At 37.8% G+C, this 21,481-nt stretch overlaps 1 protein-coding gene across 1 annotated transcript in view; it reads right to left on the bottom strand.

Annotated features, from left to right (window-relative positions):
* The window catches only part of MYO16 (myosin XVI), a 638,577-nt gene that overhangs the window by 477,249 nt on the left and 139,847 nt on the right, over positions 1-21,481 (bottom strand). Inside the window, 1 exon segment of the mRNA XM_017868179.1 lies at positions 9,028-9,171. Coding sequence (XP_017723668.1) covers positions 9,028-9,171 — 144 coding nt within the window.

Below are 21,481 nucleotides of genomic sequence, written 5' to 3'. Positions count from 1 at the left end.
AAAAAAAAAAAAAAAAAAAAAAAAGGATTTTTATCCATTAAAAGGACCTCTCTCAGATCTTCCTTGTGGGAACCTGGTGAGTTCCTTGTGAGAAACTCTATCGTTTTACCTGGAGGTAAAACCCATGAAAATGTGGCGCCCCCTAAGACTGTGGCCCCCAGGGTTTCCTCACTCCATACTAGTCTGCACTCAGCCTCCGGCAAGTCAAGACATGCCCATTTAAATATGCCTACCAGTATAGGGCTCCTGTGCTTCCACTCCAGACCATCTGCATCCCCTCAGATTTTAGAGCTGACAGACTTTTTCTTACAAACTTAGTACTCTGATAGGTCCAACAAACGTCACCGATTTTCAATCAGTTCAGATTTGTTCTTGTTGTTAAGACAGGAGTAACAATTAGAAGCTGATTTGAAATTAGAAAACTTACAGATTTAGTTTTTCCAGTGACACTTTATTGCTTATCTTCTAAAATCTAATATTATGGTTCTAATCACTGTTAATATTAAGTAAGCATTTTCATGATAGATAGAATAATTTTCCACCATAGATTCTAGTGATGGTAAGGTTTAAGTAGCAGCAGATTTATAAAATCAAAAACTAAAAACCAAAAGGCTCTTTGTCTTCAAAGGCCACTAACAGCATAGGAGGCTGAATAGCCTCTTCCAAATTTTTACTATTCATGCCAAAATATATGAATGTGGGTAAAAAATGGGATGTTTGCCCAGTTTCCTTCTATGGTCAACTTGCCTTCAGATCAAGTGAGATACATGAAGTAGGATAATCAATGAAATGAAAATGCATTCACTGATTTCACCACAAAAGTATCAAAAGTGTCCATGGCCAAGGTCATTTGAAATGTTCCAGTGGGCTTAAGTCAGATTGTCTGGATTGAGAACTGTCTGGGAGCTGCTAACTGAGGTCAGCAGAACCATACTCTTCTTCAGAGAAGCTTCAGTGTAAACGTGAGAGGAACAATAAAGCACAACTAAAGAAACAAGTTTGATTTTTTTTTCTTTTTTTAACTTAATGAAAGATACTGGGACATAAATATGAACTTAAAGGAAAAGGCTAATAGAATGACTGAAAACAAGGGAGGAACAAGGAGAAATCCTTGGAGAGGTGACTATGAGTAGAATTTAGCAAGCATGTGAAAAGACTTAGCTTAAAAGGAGAATGAACACCTCTTTAAGGATGGAAAAAAGGCAACAAATAAATAGGAAAAAAAATCAATCGTTTGTTAGTAGGAAGTTGAAGGCATTCAAGCCTGAAGACTTCAATTTTCTCAGTGCAGTCAAAGGCAAGATCAATTGATGAGAAAGGGATTAAATATTGTATGTGTGGTCATTTACATGAAAAGTTGATATTCAGGTGCTTGGCCAGGATTTTCTACCACAGTTCACATAGGAAAGTTAGACTTACCTTGAACCATTTAAATGTATACTTATTTTCTACGAAGGGGTATCACCTGACAAGAGCAAGGGCAGCTTGTGCATTGATATGTAAGAAATTGAAGTGATGAAAAGGGCAATTTATAACCAAACTGTAAACAATTTTATGTAGTAGTATTTAACCTAGGAATTGTCTAAACAACTAATTAGTCAAACTTTGGAATGATTGGATTTTGATCTATCAATGTAAGCCACCTCATATAAAGTAAGCCATATGTCTGTGAAATGTTTACTGTTTCAGCTATGACAGAATGCTTTGGTTCCAGCAGTTGCCTGCAGCACCCATTAAAATGATCTAGTTTCACCTTGTCCATTACTTACAGAACAGGGCACACGCCACCCTACAGGCAAAGACGTTACTAATCAATCAGATGTTCAAACACAAAAGGCCGAGGAGTAAGAAAATGTTCCCTGCAATTTCCAGTAATCAATCCATTGTTACTGAAGTAAAAGAGTGATAACGTCACTGCCGAGCCTCACTCAGCAAATGACTATACATTGGCTAATATTTCCTCCTACAACTTCTGATTTCAAGTAGTGAAAAAATCTTTAAAGAGCTCCTCCTCGTATGTAATAGTAAGAATTCAGCAATCTGATATTCCCTATCACCCTTTGCAAAATCAAAACTACTTAAAATAATATTTTGTCCTTTAGTTCTTTAGTGTCAATTTCTTGAAAGTATGTATGATGGATACTCTTTATAGTAAAATTTAGTGAATGATTCCAGGACACACGAAGTATCAAATGACTTCCACCCCAAATTTTTCAATAAGAACAAGGTAAAAGCCTGAGAAGATGAGTCAGTAACACTGGTGACCATTTTCCTAAATACAAGCAACATAAGGTGGTTTACGCAATTTAAAGAAATTAATACTGCTTTAAAGTAATTAATACCAACATAAAAGTATTTTGTTTCTTATGGTTTGAAATGCACCTATTAAAATGTGCATATTTGTCACAGCTTTAGAATTGCTAACTGTACAGAATAGCTTAGCAACTGTGGCCACTTTATAAAATTAAATGTGAAAATTTAGATCTGGCATGCTGAAGACAAAATGGAAACCTTTTATCTAAAATCGTATCAGAAAAGAAGTGAGAATTGAGCAATGCTATTCAGAGACCATTCCCTATAAAAACCACATGATCCAAAATAGCAAAGAAAAGTCCATTGTTCCTCTCTCAGCGAGCAAGTGACTGAGCAGATCTGAGATTTTACAAGCATTTAACTCAGGGCATAGCTGCATTGTTTCAACATCTTAGAAATTAATACATATAAATATGCACATGTTGAAATAAACATGAAGTCAAGATTTTTAAGAGAATAAATCACTTTCAGCTTTGTGAATTTAATCTTGAGTAACAAAAAGGCTTCTCAATCTGAGAATAAGTAAAATACCTTGCAATTTTTTTTTTAAACTAGAAAACACATTTGAGTTATAGAACATTGGTGCTTGGATGTGGTGCAAGTTAGAGAATAATTTAAAATTAAATTATATAAACTGTAAAATAAAAATTATATGTTTGAGATGCTCAAATAATAAAAATGCAAATGAAAAAATTCTTAGTGGGCAAATTGTATATAATTATAATACATAATCATATAACTAAGTACATATAAAAATTATCATGCATTAAAATATTGTTTTGGGGGCGCCAGAACATTTGTATTTGGGATTTCACACCACCACCCACCTCTCTGATATTAGATTTTATACAACAATAAGGATTAGGGCTGGGCGTGGTGGCAGACATCTGTAATCCCAGCACTTTGGGAGGCTGAGTTGGCTGGGTCACGTGAGGTCAGGAATTCAAGACCAGCCTGGCCAACATGGTAAAAACCCATCTCTACTAAAAATACAAAAAATTAGCTGGGCGTGGTGGCATGCGCCTGTAGTCCCAGCTCTTCAGGCAGCTGAGACACAAAAATTGCTTGTACCCAGGGGACGGAGGTTGCAGTAAGCCAAGATCATGCCACTGCATTCCACCTTAGCAACAAAGTAAGATTTTGTCTCAAAAACAAACAGATAAGGAAACAGTAAGGATTATAAGTGTATTGCTTATGGCACAGAAGCACTCTTCATACGCAATGAGATAATATAGCTAGGAATCTGCAAAACCATATTCAACAGTATGATGTAAATTATGAGGCCCTCTTTTGCTCAAATTGTGAAAATGTAGAAACCCATCACTTTTTAGCTCACTCCCATTCCTAAAGTATATTGGGCTTCAATGACTTCTATTTCATACTTAAAACTCAGAAAAGTGTCAATAGTTTTGTTTAATAATAAGTACAGTTGATTCTCATTCTTCATGCATTCCATATTTGCAGATATACTTACTTGGTAATATTTATTTGTAACCTCAAAATAATTTCTCATGGCACTTTTGTGATAATTCATAAACCTGAGCAGAATGATGAAAAATTTTAGTCAGCCAAGGTTCACATTCACAGCTGAGATCAAATAATACACCTTTTTTGAAGTTAAAAAACTGCCTGTTGTTTCAGCTCTCATAGAATGAACAAGTATCCTTTCTGTGGTCTTTGTAGTGCCATTTTTTCCCACATTTTTGAGCTTTTAAAGGTGGCCCCCAAGTGTACTGCTGAGGGGCTATCCAGTGTTCCTAACTGAGAAGGCTTTGATCTGCTTTCATGAAGAAACTACACATGTTAGTCTTCATTTGGAGTGAGTTACAGCACTCACTTAATTAGTTCAATGTTAAAGAAGCAATATTATATATTAAATAAGGTGCCTGCAAACAGACACAAAAAATTTGGTGATATGCTGCTCTGTTTATGAGAATATTGTGACCAGGGATTTGAAGGAACCTAACGTTTTATTTCCTCTAGGAGCGAAGCTCAGTAGTTGCTAACTCTGTGTTCATAATGACTCTATAACTACCTTAAATAAGGAGAATCTACTCTGTGATTTGTGTTTGTTTGTTTGTTTGTTTGTTTTGTGAGATGGAGTCTCGCTCTGTAGCCCAGGCTAGAGTACAGTGGTGCTGTCTTGGCTCACTGCAAGGTCTGCCTCCCAGGTTCATGCCATTCTCCTGCCTCAGCCTCCCGAGTAGCTGGGACTACAAGTGCCTGCCACCATGCCCAGCTAATTTTTTGTATTTTTAGTAGAGATGGAATTTCACCATGTTGCCAGGATGGTAGATGGTCTCGATCTCCTGACCTCGTGATCTGCCCACCTCGGCCTCCCAAAGTGTTAGGATTACAAGCGTGAGTCACCATGCCTGGCCTTCTACTCTGTAATATTTCTTAATATTCTTCCCTAATTTTAAATAATCAAGTTAAAAAGCTGCGTTTTAAGAATAAATGTATGATGATATTACAGTGAAAATCATATTATTAGCCCACTTAGGGACTCTTAGCTCTGAATGAATTACAAGCAATATAGCACCAGAACAGAGTGGTCAAGGGTCCAAGTTCTGACACTGGCCTTTATGGGATCAAATCTTGCCTCTATGACTAATACTATCTGGCCTTCAGCATGTAGATTTGCCTCGTTTCTGAATCAGTAGCCTCAGCTACATAAAGCAGAAAACGCTGACACCTTCGTAATAGAACTCTGTGATAATCAAGGAAGTTACTAATTGTAAAGCATGTGAAAAATGCCTGCTGCATAGGGAGGGCTACATAAAAGTTAATTGTTAGTATCTGCTAGAGTTTTCATTCACAGTAGCTAAGCCTCCTCCAAAACAAAACACATTTGTGGCTCAATTCAAGTAGCACTGTTCTAGTGCTGTTAAGTAGACGGTGCCCCCTCTCCACACATACTCACATGTCTCTCCTTAGCAACTCACAATAAATCATCTCACACATCAATAAAATTATTTTTACAAATGACTTCCTGGATAACTTGAACAATGTGGCTTGAATATATCTTTCATTCATTTTTAAACCCAATCTTCTGCCATTCACTCTATTCTAACCTTCTCTATCTCAGCAAACAAAAATTACAATGTCAACTTTCCAGGTTTCAGGCCAAAAAAGTGGAAGTCATCTGTGACTCCTATTCTTTCTCTCCACACTAAATCCAATCACACAAAATAGGGACAACTCTGCCTTCAAAATCCTGTATATCCAGATGTCAACCACTTCTTGCCACCTCCACCACTTGTAGTCTGGACAACAGATACCTAAATGTTCCCTGTTCTTCTCAGTTAGAATTTCAACAGAGCAGCAAATGTGATCCTCTTAAACTTAAGCCATCACATCACTTCTTTCCTCACCTCCTTCTCCCCAAGGCTTCCCTAATCACCTAGGGTAAAAATAGACTCTCAAGTCCTTGCAAAGGCTTGACCTCACCCTGCCCTTCTGAGTTCATCTATCCCCCTACCCCCTGTCACTTCATTGCAGCTGTGCTGGTCTCCTTGCTGTCCCTCCAACACACAGACCCTGCCACATAGCTTTCTATGTACCATCTTCTGTGGCTGGCACACTTGCACCCACTTATCAACGTAGCTCCCGGCTCATACGTCACCTTTTTCATGAAGCCATCCTTAATACTCTGTTCCTTTCTTCCTGACCTTTCCAAAACCTCTTACTAGTTGATATACTATAAATTTTAGTCATAAATTATGTGTTTCATCTGCTTTTCCTTAATAGAATGTAAGCTCTAAAAGGCAGGGTTTTTTCTGCTTGTGCTCACTGCTGACTCCCTTGAGTACACACAGACGGCTACCACAGATTTAATACATGAATCAACGCTGCGCAGTCTCTCTGGCCCATCATCTAGCTCTGGAAAATGGAAAGAAGATGGAGCACGCAGCCTTCAACACTGGACAATAGCATTTCATCTGGCAAGTAAAATACATTTCTCTTTTGAGGTTATTGGCAGGAATATATTTTTACAGTAATTAGAATTTTTGTGACAACATATTTTATCAACATTTATTTAGAGTAAATTGCTTCTGCGGATGGACACTTAGGCTGGCTGTAACATGGTATGAATACAGCTACTCAGATTTGCTTACTCCATTAATCAAATTTCCCAGGGGTTCATTTGATTAATTGCATTGTTTGTTTTCACCATTACTGTAGAGTATAAAATATCTTCTCATTCACCGTGCGGCATCTAAAACATAACAGTCATTCAATAAATATTTAGTAAGTGAAGGAATGAATAAACAAGTTGTAATTTCCCTTAGGGCAGGCCTTATGTTCATACATAATTGGTGATCACTCATATTTATTAGTTAAGTGAATGAAGATGATGATCGGTTAGAAGTCATTGAATGACTGTTCATGCAATATTTCATTGTGAGTATCATGTGAGATACCAAGATCTAGACTCAGGAGAGATTACAGAAAGAAGGCAGATCTTCTTGCTCTTTCCCATTAGAAATAAGAAACTGCTACATTCAGAATGGAGGAAGGGAATCCTGGCTGGCAGTGAAACTGAGATCTCACAAACCTGCCTCAACTCAAGAAACTGAAGCCTGTGTCCAGACATTTGCAATGAGGAAATGGAAGAAGGATTTTAAAATTTTAAGCACAACCACATGAATATTCATTTGTAAGAATAAGTATGGCCATTTTGCATTCAGAAAAAAGAGGTTTTTTGGCATGGCTTAATGTAATTAATAATAATTAGAGAAAAGAAATAAGGATGGGCTTTGAAAAAAATTACTGATTCTTAAAACTAGTATTTAGAAAAAAACAAATGAGAACATAGAAAAACTGCAAAAGCCATGAATCACACTTTTCTGTCTCATTCTCTTATAATTAAAGCAGCCAGTTGAACTATCAAAGAATGTATCAAACAAGTACTATGAACTTAGTTCCTCCTTAAATAACCCAACTGAGTACTCTATGAGTTGTCAGCATTCTAAAGGTTTCTAAACGTGATCATGTTACAGTATTACTTGAAAGGTGACTTGGTTCCTTTCTGTACTATATTTTATAGCTTTTCACAATTCTGGGGAAACCCTGCGGCCTTTATGGTGAACTGACAGTTTAGTGCCTCTTAGGCTCCGTATCTACAAAACCCAAATCTTGTTTTATAAATGAGTCAGGCAGCTTTTCATGCCTTTTTATGTAGACTACTAGCCCTCTAAAAGTTTATATTTCAAGCTAAATAATCTTTATTTCCTTTGTCTTTCCTTATTAATATACCTCCATCTTCCAGAATTTGAAAGACATACATTTTTAGTGACATACGTTTTAACTGAAAAAAAGGAAGTATACATATTCTTGAAGGACAAATCAGAGAAAATGAGACAAAATTAAACCTCATACAAGATTAAGACAGTCCCTACTCACAGCCTTTAATCCCAAAATGTTTTCATTCATAATTTTAAAAAGGGGGGAAGAGGGACAGTATGGTATATTTAAAATGTTTTCCACCAAAAGCTATGCTCCCTAGTACTGTAGATGTGAACGTATTGGGGAATAAGGTCTTTGGAGATGTAATCAAGTTAAATGAGGCCATCTGCCTGAGGGTGGGCCCTAAATCCTATGACTGGTGTCTTCTGAAAGGAAAACTTGAGAGATTTGGATACAGTGACACAGAAGAAAGTCATGTGCTGATGGAGGCAGAGACTGGAGTGATGCTGCTATAATCTAAGCAACATCAGGGACTGTAGGAGTCACCAAAACTAGGAAGCACCAAGAAAAGTTTCATCACTAGGGCCTACAGCAGGAGCATGGCCCTGTCCACACCTTGACTTCAGGCTTCTAACCTCTACAACTGTGCTTGTGTTCAGCCATCAACTATGTCTTAATGGTATGGCAGGCACAGGAAACTAATATTGGTAGCATGGCTCAGTGACAAAAAATGGACTTCTGACAATGAACTTGAGTTCTTAACTATCCTTTGCTTTTGGCTTAGGGCAAGTTGTTTAATATATTTGAGCATCAGTTTGCTTTTGTGTAAAATCTTGAGCTTACATAAAAAAATGTGAATTCCAGATGCATAATAGTAAGCCATTAAGAAGTTAATTTTTTAAATAAATAAAAGCAAATCATTCTTACTCATCTATTCCAGTGTATTTTCTAAAAATGGTAAATATTTTCTTGAAATACTTTCTAGAGATTACTATTCCAAAATAAAGCATGTGTGAGGATCAATGTCTGGATGTAAGATTAACTGAAAATAACAACCAAAACAACAAACTCCAATGCTTTTTATATTTAAAGTTCTCGTTTTCATGTAAACAAACATTGTAGACACTTCTTTGCTAGATGTAACCAAGAAAAAAAAAGATTCAATATAAACCATAACTCCTTATAATGTTATGCCTCTTTGGCTAAAATTTAAAATGAGAATGAATTGAAAAACAAAATAATCAAACCATTTTAGTTGAAATTGACTTGTATCAAGGCATATAATCCCCAAGGAAAGGCAAGAGAAGTTGCATTTGGCATAGTATCTGCACAATTTGTTTTATAAACTATATGACCCACAACCTTAGTCTATAATTATCTTGTGTTCTAGGGAGATACATGATAACATATGCAGATTTTTTTTCTCAACCAAAATATTACATATTGTAAAATACCATTAGTTAAATATATAGCCTTTTACATGCCATCAGATCTTCAAATGGTAAACTGAATCGCTTTACTTACTAATACAAGAAGCAGGACAATATCAGGGTTATCGCATGCACAGGCAATGTGCATGGGCGTCCAGAAATCTTCATCCTGGTGGTTGACGTTGAGTCCTCTGTCAATCAGAATTTCTGCAATGAAGGCATTATCATACCGAGCACACTAAAAGAAAGAATACAAGGAAATATCAAATTATTACAAACTGTGATATGGCTTATTCCAAATGTCCACAGATTAAAAAAAAAACTCAATGCCAATTTTGGGAGTTGAGAGGTGAAGCTAATCTGGGAAAAGATGTATTTCCCCAGCTAACCAACAAGGAAAAGAACATATGCAAGACTTCTGGGGAACTGGGTCAAGGAACAGCAGACAGAAAGAAGAAAATCAGGGTAGATAGTAGGAAGGTCAAAAAAAGTACTTACTTACTGGTTTTTATTTCATTTGTAAATAGTTTTTTTTTTTTTGTAGAACTTGAACCATTTACAATAATTATCTTTCTAAAAATACAGTTGATCACAGTACCCTCCTACTCTAAAACATGCATAGTTTGTCACTGCCAAAAGAATGAAGTGTAACTATTTAATTGCATCCAAGATAGACATGGCTCTTTAGAATCCCTCTTACTTAATTCCTCAACATTCCCATTTGTAACCTTCACCCTAGTCACATTTCATAGCATGTCATAGTGTAAAAGTTAACAGTTGAAATTAAAGAGTCTCCTAAAATGAATTTTAATGATTTTATAATATTGCATTTTATATATGTTCAATAATTTATTAAATCAAACCATCAAGCAACTTAATTTACTATCTATAGTTCAAACCCAGGTAAATATTGTATGTATAAGTCAGGGCTGGCATCACGGGTGTACAATCTATGCACCTGTGCTTAAATGAGTCCTGTACTTCGATGCTCTGCCTTTACCATCTTGAATTTCTAATTTTTGAAAAGTCCCACATATTTATTTGCATTGACCTCTTCAAATCATACAGTTCTTTTATGAGTATTTTATTTTCTTCTTTGTTTTTTTTTTTTGAGACAAGAGTCTTGCTTTGTCACCAGGCTGGAGTGCAGTGGCGTGATCTTGGCTCACTGCAACCTCCACCTCCCAGGTTCAAGTAATTCTCCTGCCTCAGCCTCCTGAGTAGCTGGGACTACAGGAGCATGCTACCACGCCCAGTTAATTTTTGTATTTTTAGTAGAGATGGGGTTTCACCATGTTGGCCAGGATGGTCTCAATCTCTTGACCTTGTGATCCCTCTGCCTTGGCCTCCCAAAGTGCTGGGATTACAGGTGAGAGCCACCACACCCGGCCTTATGAGTATTTTTCATATTTATATCTACAAGTTACATTAATGCCAAATGCGTATCAGTACAATTAGTTTTTAAAAACTTATTATTAAATAGGTCAGCAAAATTTCTGGGTTATGAGATACACGCTTTTTCTGTGATGTATATGCATAGAACAGATTTCCCTCCCCAAAGGAATGCCAATCAATATCCCACTGGAAGCACTGTCACACAAATTTACCCACCAATTCACTGGATAGTACCATTAAAAACAAATCATTGTAGAGTTTTTGCTTCCCTGTAACAGGGACCAGATGTACCTTCCTGCTTGAATCAACCAAAAAAAGAAAAGAAAATATATGACCTCTGAATGATGGGCAGCAAATAAGATAAGCCCTACTACCGTTCCAGCCTCCTACCTTGAGAGAGTTCCCAAGCTACAGCACAGGGAAAAAAACCCAGCCTGACCAAGGCTGGCTCTTGTAATGTCTTGAGAGACCAGGGTGGTTACATTTCACAGAGCAGAGTAGCAGAGAGGACAAAGCTGCACAGAGAAAAACTTTAAAGTTCTAAAGAATGCCTCCCTCAAGTGCTCAGCTGAATAATGATCAGCACATGCACTCTAGGAAACTGCCCAAGGTCAGGCAAAGAACTGCCTGAAAAGAAAGATAACTCAGGGCTCATAAATTATAAGAAATGGTGCCTATTCCTGCCAACCATACTGAAAACTGCATAACTGACAGGGCACTGGGTAGAGTACTAGCTGTGCTTTGCTTCAGTGGAGGGAAATATGAGTCCTAAACTAAGTGCTGCTCTGTTCCCAACTAAAAAATTTCAAATTCAGGACCTGAAGAGATGAAATTGTTTCCAAATAATTGAGTAGCCCCCAAAGAGTTCAAGATTATTTACAAAAATACTGAATACCCAACAAGGCAAAATTTACTGTGTCTAGAATCCAACCAAAAAATTGCCAAGTATACAAAAACAGCAGGAAAATAGGATCCAGAATGAACAGAAAAATTGATCATGGAAACAAACCAAGAAGTGATACACCTGTTGGAATGAGTAAATTGGGTGTTAAAATCATATTTATAACTATATTCCCTATGTTCGAAAAGTGAGGGGATCTACTGAAGATGTTAAGTACATACATGAAAGATATTAAAAAGACTCAAATTTAACTTTCAGAGATGAGACCTTTAATGGCTGAGATGGGATCAACAGCAGACTAGATATTTCAGAAGAAAAGATTAGTGAACTTCAAAGCAGTAACATAAATTAAACAAATTATGACAAGGAAAGAAAAATGATTTTTTTAAAATGGCAGAGCATCAGTGATCTGTGGGATATCTTTTTAAAAGATTATATCAGAACAAAGAGCACTGAGAATTGTGACTGTATGAGTTATGTATATTTTTTCATTTAGTCTATTTAAAATATAATTGTTTAAAAATCATGACAGAGTATGAGGTTTATAATATACACAGATTAAAATATATTACAGCAATAAAACAAAGGCTGGACGGGGAGAAATGAAAACATAATATTGTAAGGAATGTTTTTATGCTACATGTGAATGGATAGGATGCCACTTGAAACGAGAGAGGGTTAACTCAAAGATGTATCCTAGAAATACTAAAGCAATACCAAAATAATATGCACAGTGCATAATACCACAAAAGAGATAAAACTGATTCATGAAAAATACTCAAACCTAAAGAAGGCAGAAAAAGAGGAGAGAGAAACAAATGGGACACATACCAAAAAAAAAGGAAGGTGGTAGATTTCAACCTAAACATGTAAGTAACCATATAAATAAATGTACATATTCTAAATGATACAAAAGGCAGGGAGTATTAGACTGGATAACAAAGCAAGAGCTAATAATTGTCTCCAAGAAACCCTCCACACTTTGCACTGAAACCAAGATGACAACAAGCGTGTTCACTTTTACCACTTCCCTTCAACATTCCACTGGCAGTTCCAGCCATGGCAAAAAGGAAGGAATAAGCAAATATATTCGTCTATATTGAAAAGAAATAATTAAAACTGCCATTATTCACATATGACATGATTGTCTATGTAGAAAACATAATGGAATATGCAAAGTTATTAGAACCAATAATTAAGTTAGCAAAGCTGAAAGACAGAAGATCACTATACAACAAAACAAAGATATTCCTATACGCTAGTGGTAAGCCTTTGAAAAATAATTTTTAAATTAAAATAGCATTAAGGATATTGAAATACTTAGGGATAAATCTGAAAAAACATCAGTAAGACCTGCACACCAAAATCAACAAAACATTAGTGAGATAAATTTTTTTAAAACCTAAATAAATGGAAATTTATAGTGTGTTCTTAGGTCAGCAGATGCAATATTGTTAGGAAACCAGTCCTTCCCAGATTGATCTGGAGATTCAATCCAAATGTGTCATAATTCCAGATGGGTATTTTTGTAGATATTGAAAAGCTGAATCTAAAATTCATAAACTAATGCAAAGGACCTAAAATTGCCCCAAAAAACTTTAGGGTGGTGCAACCCAAAATTCAAGAACTAAAGTTACCTAATTTCAAGCCTCATTATGAAGTTATAGCAATCAAAGCAGTGTGGTGTTGGCATAAAATCAAATTAATCAATGAACACAACAGAGAATTTAGAAATAGATCAATTCATGTATAGACAACTAATTTTCAAGAAAGCGGCAAGGGCAATTCAGTGAAGAAAGAATGTTCTTTCAGTCAACTATACTGAAACAATTGAGTACACACATGTATAAAAATCCTTTTGACCTACATTTTGCCCTGTATTCAAATATTACTCATAATGTAAAATTGCAAAAAATGTAAAACCAAAAGTTACAAAAGTTCTAAAAGAACATAACAGAAAATCTTAGTGATGACTAAAATGCAGCCTATGAGGGAATTATTAGCAAACTGAATTTAATTAAAATAAAAATCCTCTGTTCCTCAGGAGATACTTCTCAGTGTATAAAAAGACAAGCCATAGTCTAAGAAAAAATATCCACAAAACACCCATCTGTTAAAAGACATTTATCATGAATATACAAAGAACTCTCAAAATTCAGTATGTAAAAAGAAACAAAAAAACAGCTTCAAAGATTAGGCAAAATATTTAATCTTTCACTTCACCAAACAAATGGGTGTTCAAATTATGGTTCACAATCATGATACACTAACTGAATACTCATACCATCCCCTATTATCAGGTTGTGTCAAGAGTGTACAACCACCACAGCAAACAAACACGGTGTGAGGTCCCTGAAGAGTGTGGAGGAATGTATTAGCAGACATCATCATTAGGATTCAAGTAAGCAATGGGTGCAATGACAAATGTGAATTCTTATAATTTTGGTTTTGAACAAAGGTCTTTCTGTATCTGATGTTCTTGGTGATGTGTAGCAATAAAAATGTCACTAGACTCAGTGTCCTGACCGTATGAACTGAGGCCCCATTCCCTGAAGCTTCAGGTTTGGGTGCAAGGACACAGAAGGTGAGTGGCACAGTATGAAAGTTCAATAAATTGATGTTAGAATGTGAGGCCCCAATCCAGTTCATTTTAGGAAATTCATATGCAAGTAATTCCTTTTCTACGCTCTTTAGCTTTGTGATAGCTCAGCGTATAATCAATAAAGATGTGACCTCCTCCTTCTGCACCTGTCAAGATATCCTTGACCTGCACCTCAGGAATCTACATTTATATTCAGATACCTGCAGCTTGCATTTTCACTGTGTTTCATCAAACAGAGTTAATTAGATCCAGTGTTGAAAGTGGTATCAGCCCCTCTCAAGTGATATAATTTTGGGAATCACATTTCAGAGGATTATGAATAATAATTTGACAGCAATAAATACCTTCTAGTCACTCTTGTCTGAAAAGAGTATGATGGTGGAACATTCCTGTTACAACGTTCTTATAATATTGTTATGTAGTAAATCTATTTCCCTAGAAAGAATTTTCTTCAAGTCAGGAAATCTTCCTCCCAACTCAGGTTGCTCTTCCTTACATCAGTCACTTTCTGGTGACACTTTATGGCACCAAGAAAGTGACTGAACCCACATTCTATTATACCCAGGACAACTCCGACACCACCAGGTCCTCCACCTGCAGCCTGGAGCCAGGTCCTCAAGCTCCTGCTGTCACCTTCACTTACCACTCAAAATGCCAAGAAGAGCTAGCTAAGGTGGGACCCAGTGCAAAATGGAAATCCGCGGCTTCTATTTTTAAAATTATTGACAATTTCAAAATAGTGATAACAGAGGGTGAAACCAAGCATAACAAGCATGGTACCTTTCTAAAAAGAAGGCCCTGTGTGACTATATGGGTAACCTACCTGTGAGGCCTGCCCTGAATTACCAAGCCCTTTAATCAACCAAGCTCCTAGATTCCTGCATGGCCACAGATTACTCCCCTCCATGGAATGATGGGAACCCAGCTCAATTTCCACTTCTGAAAATGTCCAGAGAACCTAAAAGGAAGTCAGTCTCCCTGAAAACACCATCTCTCCTGCAGCCTTGTCCAGTGTAGGGAAACTTATTCTTCCACAGAGCACTAAAAAAGTTTGGATATCTTCTGAGCTTATCGTTGATTCTTCTGGAATCACTGGTGCTTACGTTGATGTGCTTCTTTCTAAGATTTACCCCATCCTTATGTACTACCTCTTCTCCCAAACTGGTTACTCTTCTCTGTCATGAAAAACTTGGGGACCATCATGACAGTCTTCTCTCCGCTTAGAACACCATCAACAGAGGAAGCATTAACGATACCACTTATTCCACATAAGAACCCCAAAATGTCATCCCTCCTGGACTCCACCAATCTTTATCCACCCTTCTGGTTTGTCATTTAGCAAGACTGGCTTCACTCTGAAAGATTACATTCTGGCATCCCAATCTACGACTAAAATATCTCACTCTGCCTCCTAAGACAAACTGAGAGAGCAAGGTGATGGGAGAGCGAGTCCTTCCTCAAAGGCTGTCCAAGCCTTTGACTGTGCGGTTAGAACATGTCAACAAATCCTTTCAACACTGCATCAGCAGTTCACAACTTCTCTTGTACTACACTCTTTCACTCATTTGTAACTTTCTAAACAAAGGTAATATGTCTTAATATACAAACTCAACACAATTCACATTGCCGATTCATCTGAAAGTACTGAAAATCATAGGAACCAAATGACAAGCAAAGGGAACTTTGCACTTAAAATGTGTGTGTGTGTGTGTTTTCTGTCCTGGTGTAAGGGGTGGTTTCTGGATTCTGGCCCTTCTGATTGGCTAATGAACATATCATGAATGACCCTGAAATCTATCACTCAGTAAACCAGAAAATTATTACAAATATTTACAAATCACACATCAAGTCTGAAGGTTCAAATCAAATTCTGTGGTTCATACATAAGAGTTATCTTTCACCAATTTTTAAAATGAGGGTTGGATCTATTTTAATATGAGTTTTCACAAGTCTATATGTTTTACAATGAGAGCTTCCCCTTCCCTTCTCTGTAGTGGTTACGGAGCAGTCATGGTAGAGGAGACTAGAGAAAGAATTATTAGGAAAGCATCCAGTTTGATCCAGGGTTGTCTTTGTGAATGTCATGTGCCAGGTACAGTTCTACAAGTAAATTAAAAAAAAAAAAAAAAACAGCTCTGAACTTTTAGCAGCTATGGGGGAAGAAGCAGCGATGTGAGGTGCACAATTTGAATGAGATATAGTCCATGTGTTTGTCCTATGTTTATGGGTTCTCAGTAGTTCAAAGAACATTTCTATAAAGTCAGAAACAGTGACAGAGAAGAAAAGTGGGGGACAAAAGAGATAAATTTATATCAGTAGCAAAATTAATGTTTTTTTGCAATTTCTCAAAATCTAACATCATTCTGGAACTTCCATACACTCGTTTTTATTCAACAGCAATACCGCAGACCGGCCCTTATAGCCTGTGCTTGCATCTGTGCAAACTCACGTCCACTTCTCTGCCACTGTATCACACTGAAGGATCATATTCACTGTAGTGTCATCTTGAACATACTTATTTTTGCTTTTCATGATCTTCTCTCTGGCAAATATTATATTCCAGGTTATCTTGCCATAGATAAACTACTCAGAATGTGGTGAGTTGAATTATATTTATTATTTCTATTTGCACTGCAGAGAGCCACAGCTTCCAGCCAATGGAACCAGACTCTAAACACTGAACCACATCCAGAAATTTTAAAATCCTAAAAACCTGTTTTCCTTTTAAGTGAGTATAAACCCATCTCCTTCATCAGCAGCACTGGTTTGCTGCATTTTAAATTCTCTAGATTTTATTAGGCAACACGATATTCCAGCTGCTCTTGGCAAGGTATATATAAAGGTGAATTATGTAGTAACTACTCTTAAGAAATAATGCTGTTTGATAGTGTGAGGTTTATGATAAAGGGTATGCATAGCATTCTATGCAGTCACAGCAGAAGGTACCTGACAGCCTGATAGGAATTGGATAATTGGATATGGGAACACAGGAGCTAGTCTTGAAGGATCAGGAGGCATTTAACAAGTGGATGCAGCCTGGGGTGAGACATTCATATATCTGTTAGTTAAACCCATATTTTCATTGAGGAACTACTATGCACCCAGCACTGTGCTAACCCAGAGGGCTGATATTATAAACAAGAACTCACCTCTGGAAGAACAACCTACAATTGGGGGATGACGCAGGCAGAAAGCTGAGAGGGGACAGTGGTGAGCTGCTGGCCTGTCTCAGTAGAGCTCCCCAAAGTAAGAAACAGCCTGAGCGATATTGAGGAGGAATGGAAACAGCCATTTGTGGAATTATTAGCAGTTTGGTACATCTAGAGAGTAATATAAATTATTAAGATTGCTTAAGGAAGGACTTTCTAAGTAGGTGAGTTTCAGGCTGATAAATAAGGAAATCCTTTCTCGCTACAAACCTCTAGTTTCTCTAGGAAAGATTTTGTTACCAGTAGCTTTGAAGGTGGATTTCTGCAAGTTTCCTTAGGGGAGTTACAATTCTATAAGAAGTCTGTGAAAAATGTGTTGTTATCTGCCTTCACCCTGTCAGGAAAGAGTTCTGATTCTTAATAATTTGGGATCCTTATTACAAAGATATAAAAACGAAACAAAACACAAAATCTAGCTACTAACTTCACTGGGGCCTTTCTTAGATCGTTTGATGTGGAGCAAATCAGGCCTGTGTGGTGTATTCCTAAAAAATGGAAAACTCATCCACTGGGTTTCTGGTAGCATTTAAAGCATCATCACAATGTGCTCTTCTGTTGCCCTTTTGCCCTCTAAGTCAAGCATGCAGGGAGTCATGATAAAAATATGCCCGCAGGCAGGTCAAGGTTATTATTCTCATCCAAGATGCAGCTGGAGATTTCACTAACGCTCTAAAATTCTGAACTAGGGACTTTCCAATTATGAATGTGATGGTTCTCAAGGACCCGAAAGACACTGAATTTGAAAAAGCCACATCCAGCCAGAATTTTGAATCTTGAATTGCACCCCTGGGGTTATGTGAAGAGTCTCTTGTTCACAGTCCGTGGCCCTTCCATTGCCTGTTTGCCAGGGCCAGGCAGCACCCTGCAGCACTCACCCTCAGACGTCAGAATCACCCAACTCACCTGGCTGTGCCCGCTCTCTTCCCTGCCCCTCACCTGCCTCCTGCTTCCTGCTGCTGCATCCTCCATGGGGCTCCCATTCCACATCCCCCAAGGAACATGCAGGAACAGCCCCTGTGAGGTCCTTGGAGGATGTGGAGTGGGGGCCCCGTGTGGAAACCCCCCCTGTGCAGACAGGACATTGTCTTCTGCTGTGAACGATGTTCTTGCTAGAGTCTGCCCTTGCAGTTCTTGCCCTTTTTCTTCTAGGAAAGCAGAAAAGGGGCTTGGAGTTCAATGACCAGTGTCCAGGTGGGTGGGCAGGGTCGCTGGTGGGCAACTTCCACACACCAACTATTTTTGTTCTTTAACACTATGTATTTTTTAAAAATAAAATATTTCTCTAGGCATTTTCTCTGGAATCCTGATATTCTGCCTCTGCAAAATACATTATTTTCTGCTAGAGTTTGAAAATTAGGCTGTTGAACCACCTTTATGTAGTAAGTTGCTAATTATCTCTGCTTCCTATAGCATCCAAGCCTTTAGAGAAACTGATGGTGAAGCACAAAAAGCAGCTCGGTTTTGAGCAGCACATTTTCTTGTTTAAGTAGCAAAATTACTAAATCATTCAAAATTTAAAATTTGAATAACAACAGTCTTAACTAGTTTTATGTTAGTTTTATTATAGAAACATGCATGTTTCTTATTTAAAATGTTCAAGTCATTTGTAAAAGGAAACAGAAAAAAATTAAAAGACCTTGTCCCCTTTACCCAACCTGAGTCACTGTTAAAAATTGCTTATCTGGTCTTCAAGATCCTCCATTGGCTATTGAAATTGTGCTATACGCACTATTGTGCTATACGCACTATTCTGTAACCTGCTTTGGACATGTATAATATGTTTTGGATATAGTTTCAGATACATTATGGCTCAATATTTTTTTTTTTTTCTTTTGAGATTGAGTCTCGCTCTGTCGCCCAGGCTGGAGTGCAGTGGCACGATCTCAACTCACTGCAAGCTGAGATCACTGCAACCTTCCGGGTTCACACAATTCTCCTGCTTCAGCCTCCCGAGTAGCTGGGATTACAGGCACCCGCCACCATGCCAGCTAATTTTTTGTATTTTTAGTAGAGACAGGGTTTCACCTTGTTAGCCAGGATGGTCTCGATCTCCTGACCTCGTGATCCACCCGCCTCGGCCTCCCAAAGCGTTAGGATTACAGGCGTGAGTCACCGCACCCAGCCGGCTCAATATTTTTAACAGCTACATGAATTCCACTGTTTAAATTCCTATATCTAGAATTCACTTGATCAAAGAAAGAGTATTTCTTATCTCTAATATATTTCATCCAAACTTGGCTATAGTCTGAGGCTGAGGGTTTAGTTACCATCGGGAGCTCCTTCTCAATTGCTCATTGAATAAAGGTAATAACAAAACCCCAGATATTTTAGCCAAGCCTATGTAATACTGGTTTTTACTTCATAAACATAATATTTTTGCAAAGAGTTAAATCTAAGGTCTCTTCTATACTGTCCTCATGAGACCAAATGCCTGGGATACAGACGTTGTTACTTTTTGCAATTAATCCCCTTCTGTCAGAGTACCTGATACCTGCCATATGTTTAACACAGACATGATTCAATAAATGATGAGGCAAAAAGATTAATTCAGATGTATTTGTTGAAAATTTATGAAAAAGAAGATAAAACTTAAAGATATTATATGGCCAAAAATATTAAAATATGTTTCTCAAATATCCACTTTTAACAATTGAGTTAAACAACACAACTCAGTAATTTCTGCAGCTGATTCCTGATGCTCCACAAATGCATTCTGCCTTTCCCTCAAAGTCCCTGATCGTCTATAATTAGAACTCAGTGCTGATGAAGCATCAGGCTCCATAACGTGGGATGCCCAAAAGGTGAGGCAAACGGCACAGATACTCACGCTTGACATTTTAGATGGCTAAATTGCCTTTTTCAGTACTTAAGACATTTTGAAACCCTGTAATTTCATCTCTCCAGCAACCTGCAATTTTCATTTGTTTTATTTACTTGGTAACCCCAGGAAAAGGAGACTTCAGCACTAAGCGCCCCCTCCTTCAGCTGCCACGAGGTTTCCTTATCCGTCCTCCAGATTCATCTTCCACTTTGTCTTAGTCTCACAACCTTTGCATAACAATATAAAATACAATATTTTGCACTGGGTTGGGCGTTAATAAAGTGCTTTCCATCTCCCTCATCAGTTTAATCTTCTCATTTCTTTTTCCTTCAAACGCTACCATTTCTGAATCTTTCTACTCTGTTACCCAGGCTTAGAGTATACTCTGCATACTGTTACCTAGGTCTTCACCCTAAGAAACCCTTACATCCTTAGAGCTCATGCATTCATTCATTGAGTATGTATTGAGTATTCACTATGCATCACACCTTATATCCCTAGAGCTCATGCATTCATTCATTGAGTATGTATTGAGTATTCACTATGCATCACGCACTAAGAACAGGAAAGTATACAAGACAGCCACAGTTTTTGAGATTTCAGTCTAGCCAAGAGAAAAAGCCACATATTCCATTAATTAGAATCCATTGTGACAAGATCTATGGAGAAGCAAGGAGGGTACCTTATGAGACCTTGGCCAACTATTCACTATGCATCACATGCTAAGAAAAGTATCCAAGACAGTCACGGTTTCTGAGGTTTCAGTCTAGCAGAGAGAAAAAGCCACATATTCCATTAATTATACTCCATTGTGGCAATATCTACAGAGAAGCAAGGGGTGTATGTTATGAGAGCTTGGACAAAAGGGTTATTAAGCCGGACCAGGAGAGTGAGAAAAGCCTTTGTAACTGATGGCCAGAAGCAGCCAAGTGGCCCCATTGTTTGCCTCCTTCACTGTCCTCTGCGAATCCCTCTTCAGTCCGCTGCAATCAGTGGTTTCTTTTTCTGTCTCCCTCAGAGGCACACAGTTTATGCATTTTGCATCTTTTCACCCCAATATCTATCACAGTGTCAGATGTTAGTTAAGTAGTAACCTTAATTAATTAGCTTATCTCCTTAACAAATCTACTGAGCATCTCTGAGTATCAGGCACTCTCCTGGGCATTATAATATTCATGCAAAAAATGACAAGTCCTGTCTCTGATGGAGCTAACATTCTAGGAAATAGAAAAGAGTCACCTGAACCTATGATGGGTTTGGTGACAAGTGTGCTATCAAAGATGGGAAAGAACAAGATAAAGGGATGGAAATGGAGTTGGTTGTGAGGCATCAGTGGTGAGTTACTATACCCTATAGGGCAAGCCAGGGAGGGCTGCTCCTTTAGATCACGTTGAGCAGAGACCCACAGCAAGTCGGCAAGCGAGCTGTGTACATCTGGGAGGCTTGTGCCGTGTGGAAACCCAGCAAGAGCACACGAAGCAGGAGCATGGGCCGGTGCTGAATGAGCAGCAAGATGACTGGTGTCAGCAGAGCAGAGCACAGAAGGAAAGTGACTGGAGAAGATGCAATGGCTGTGGGCTGGGACTTGAGACAGATCATGGTGTGGTCATAAGCAGGACT

Source organism: Rhinopithecus bieti, unplaced genomic scaffold (assembly GCF_001698545.2).
Source record: "Rhinopithecus bieti isolate Rb0 unplaced genomic scaffold, ASM169854v2 scaffold_3734, whole genome shotgun sequence".
In the NCBI taxonomy this organism is placed as follows: domain Eukaryota; kingdom Metazoa; phylum Chordata; class Mammalia; order Primates; family Cercopithecidae; genus Rhinopithecus; species Rhinopithecus bieti.
This window is presented reverse-complemented; position numbering and strand designations above follow the sequence as displayed.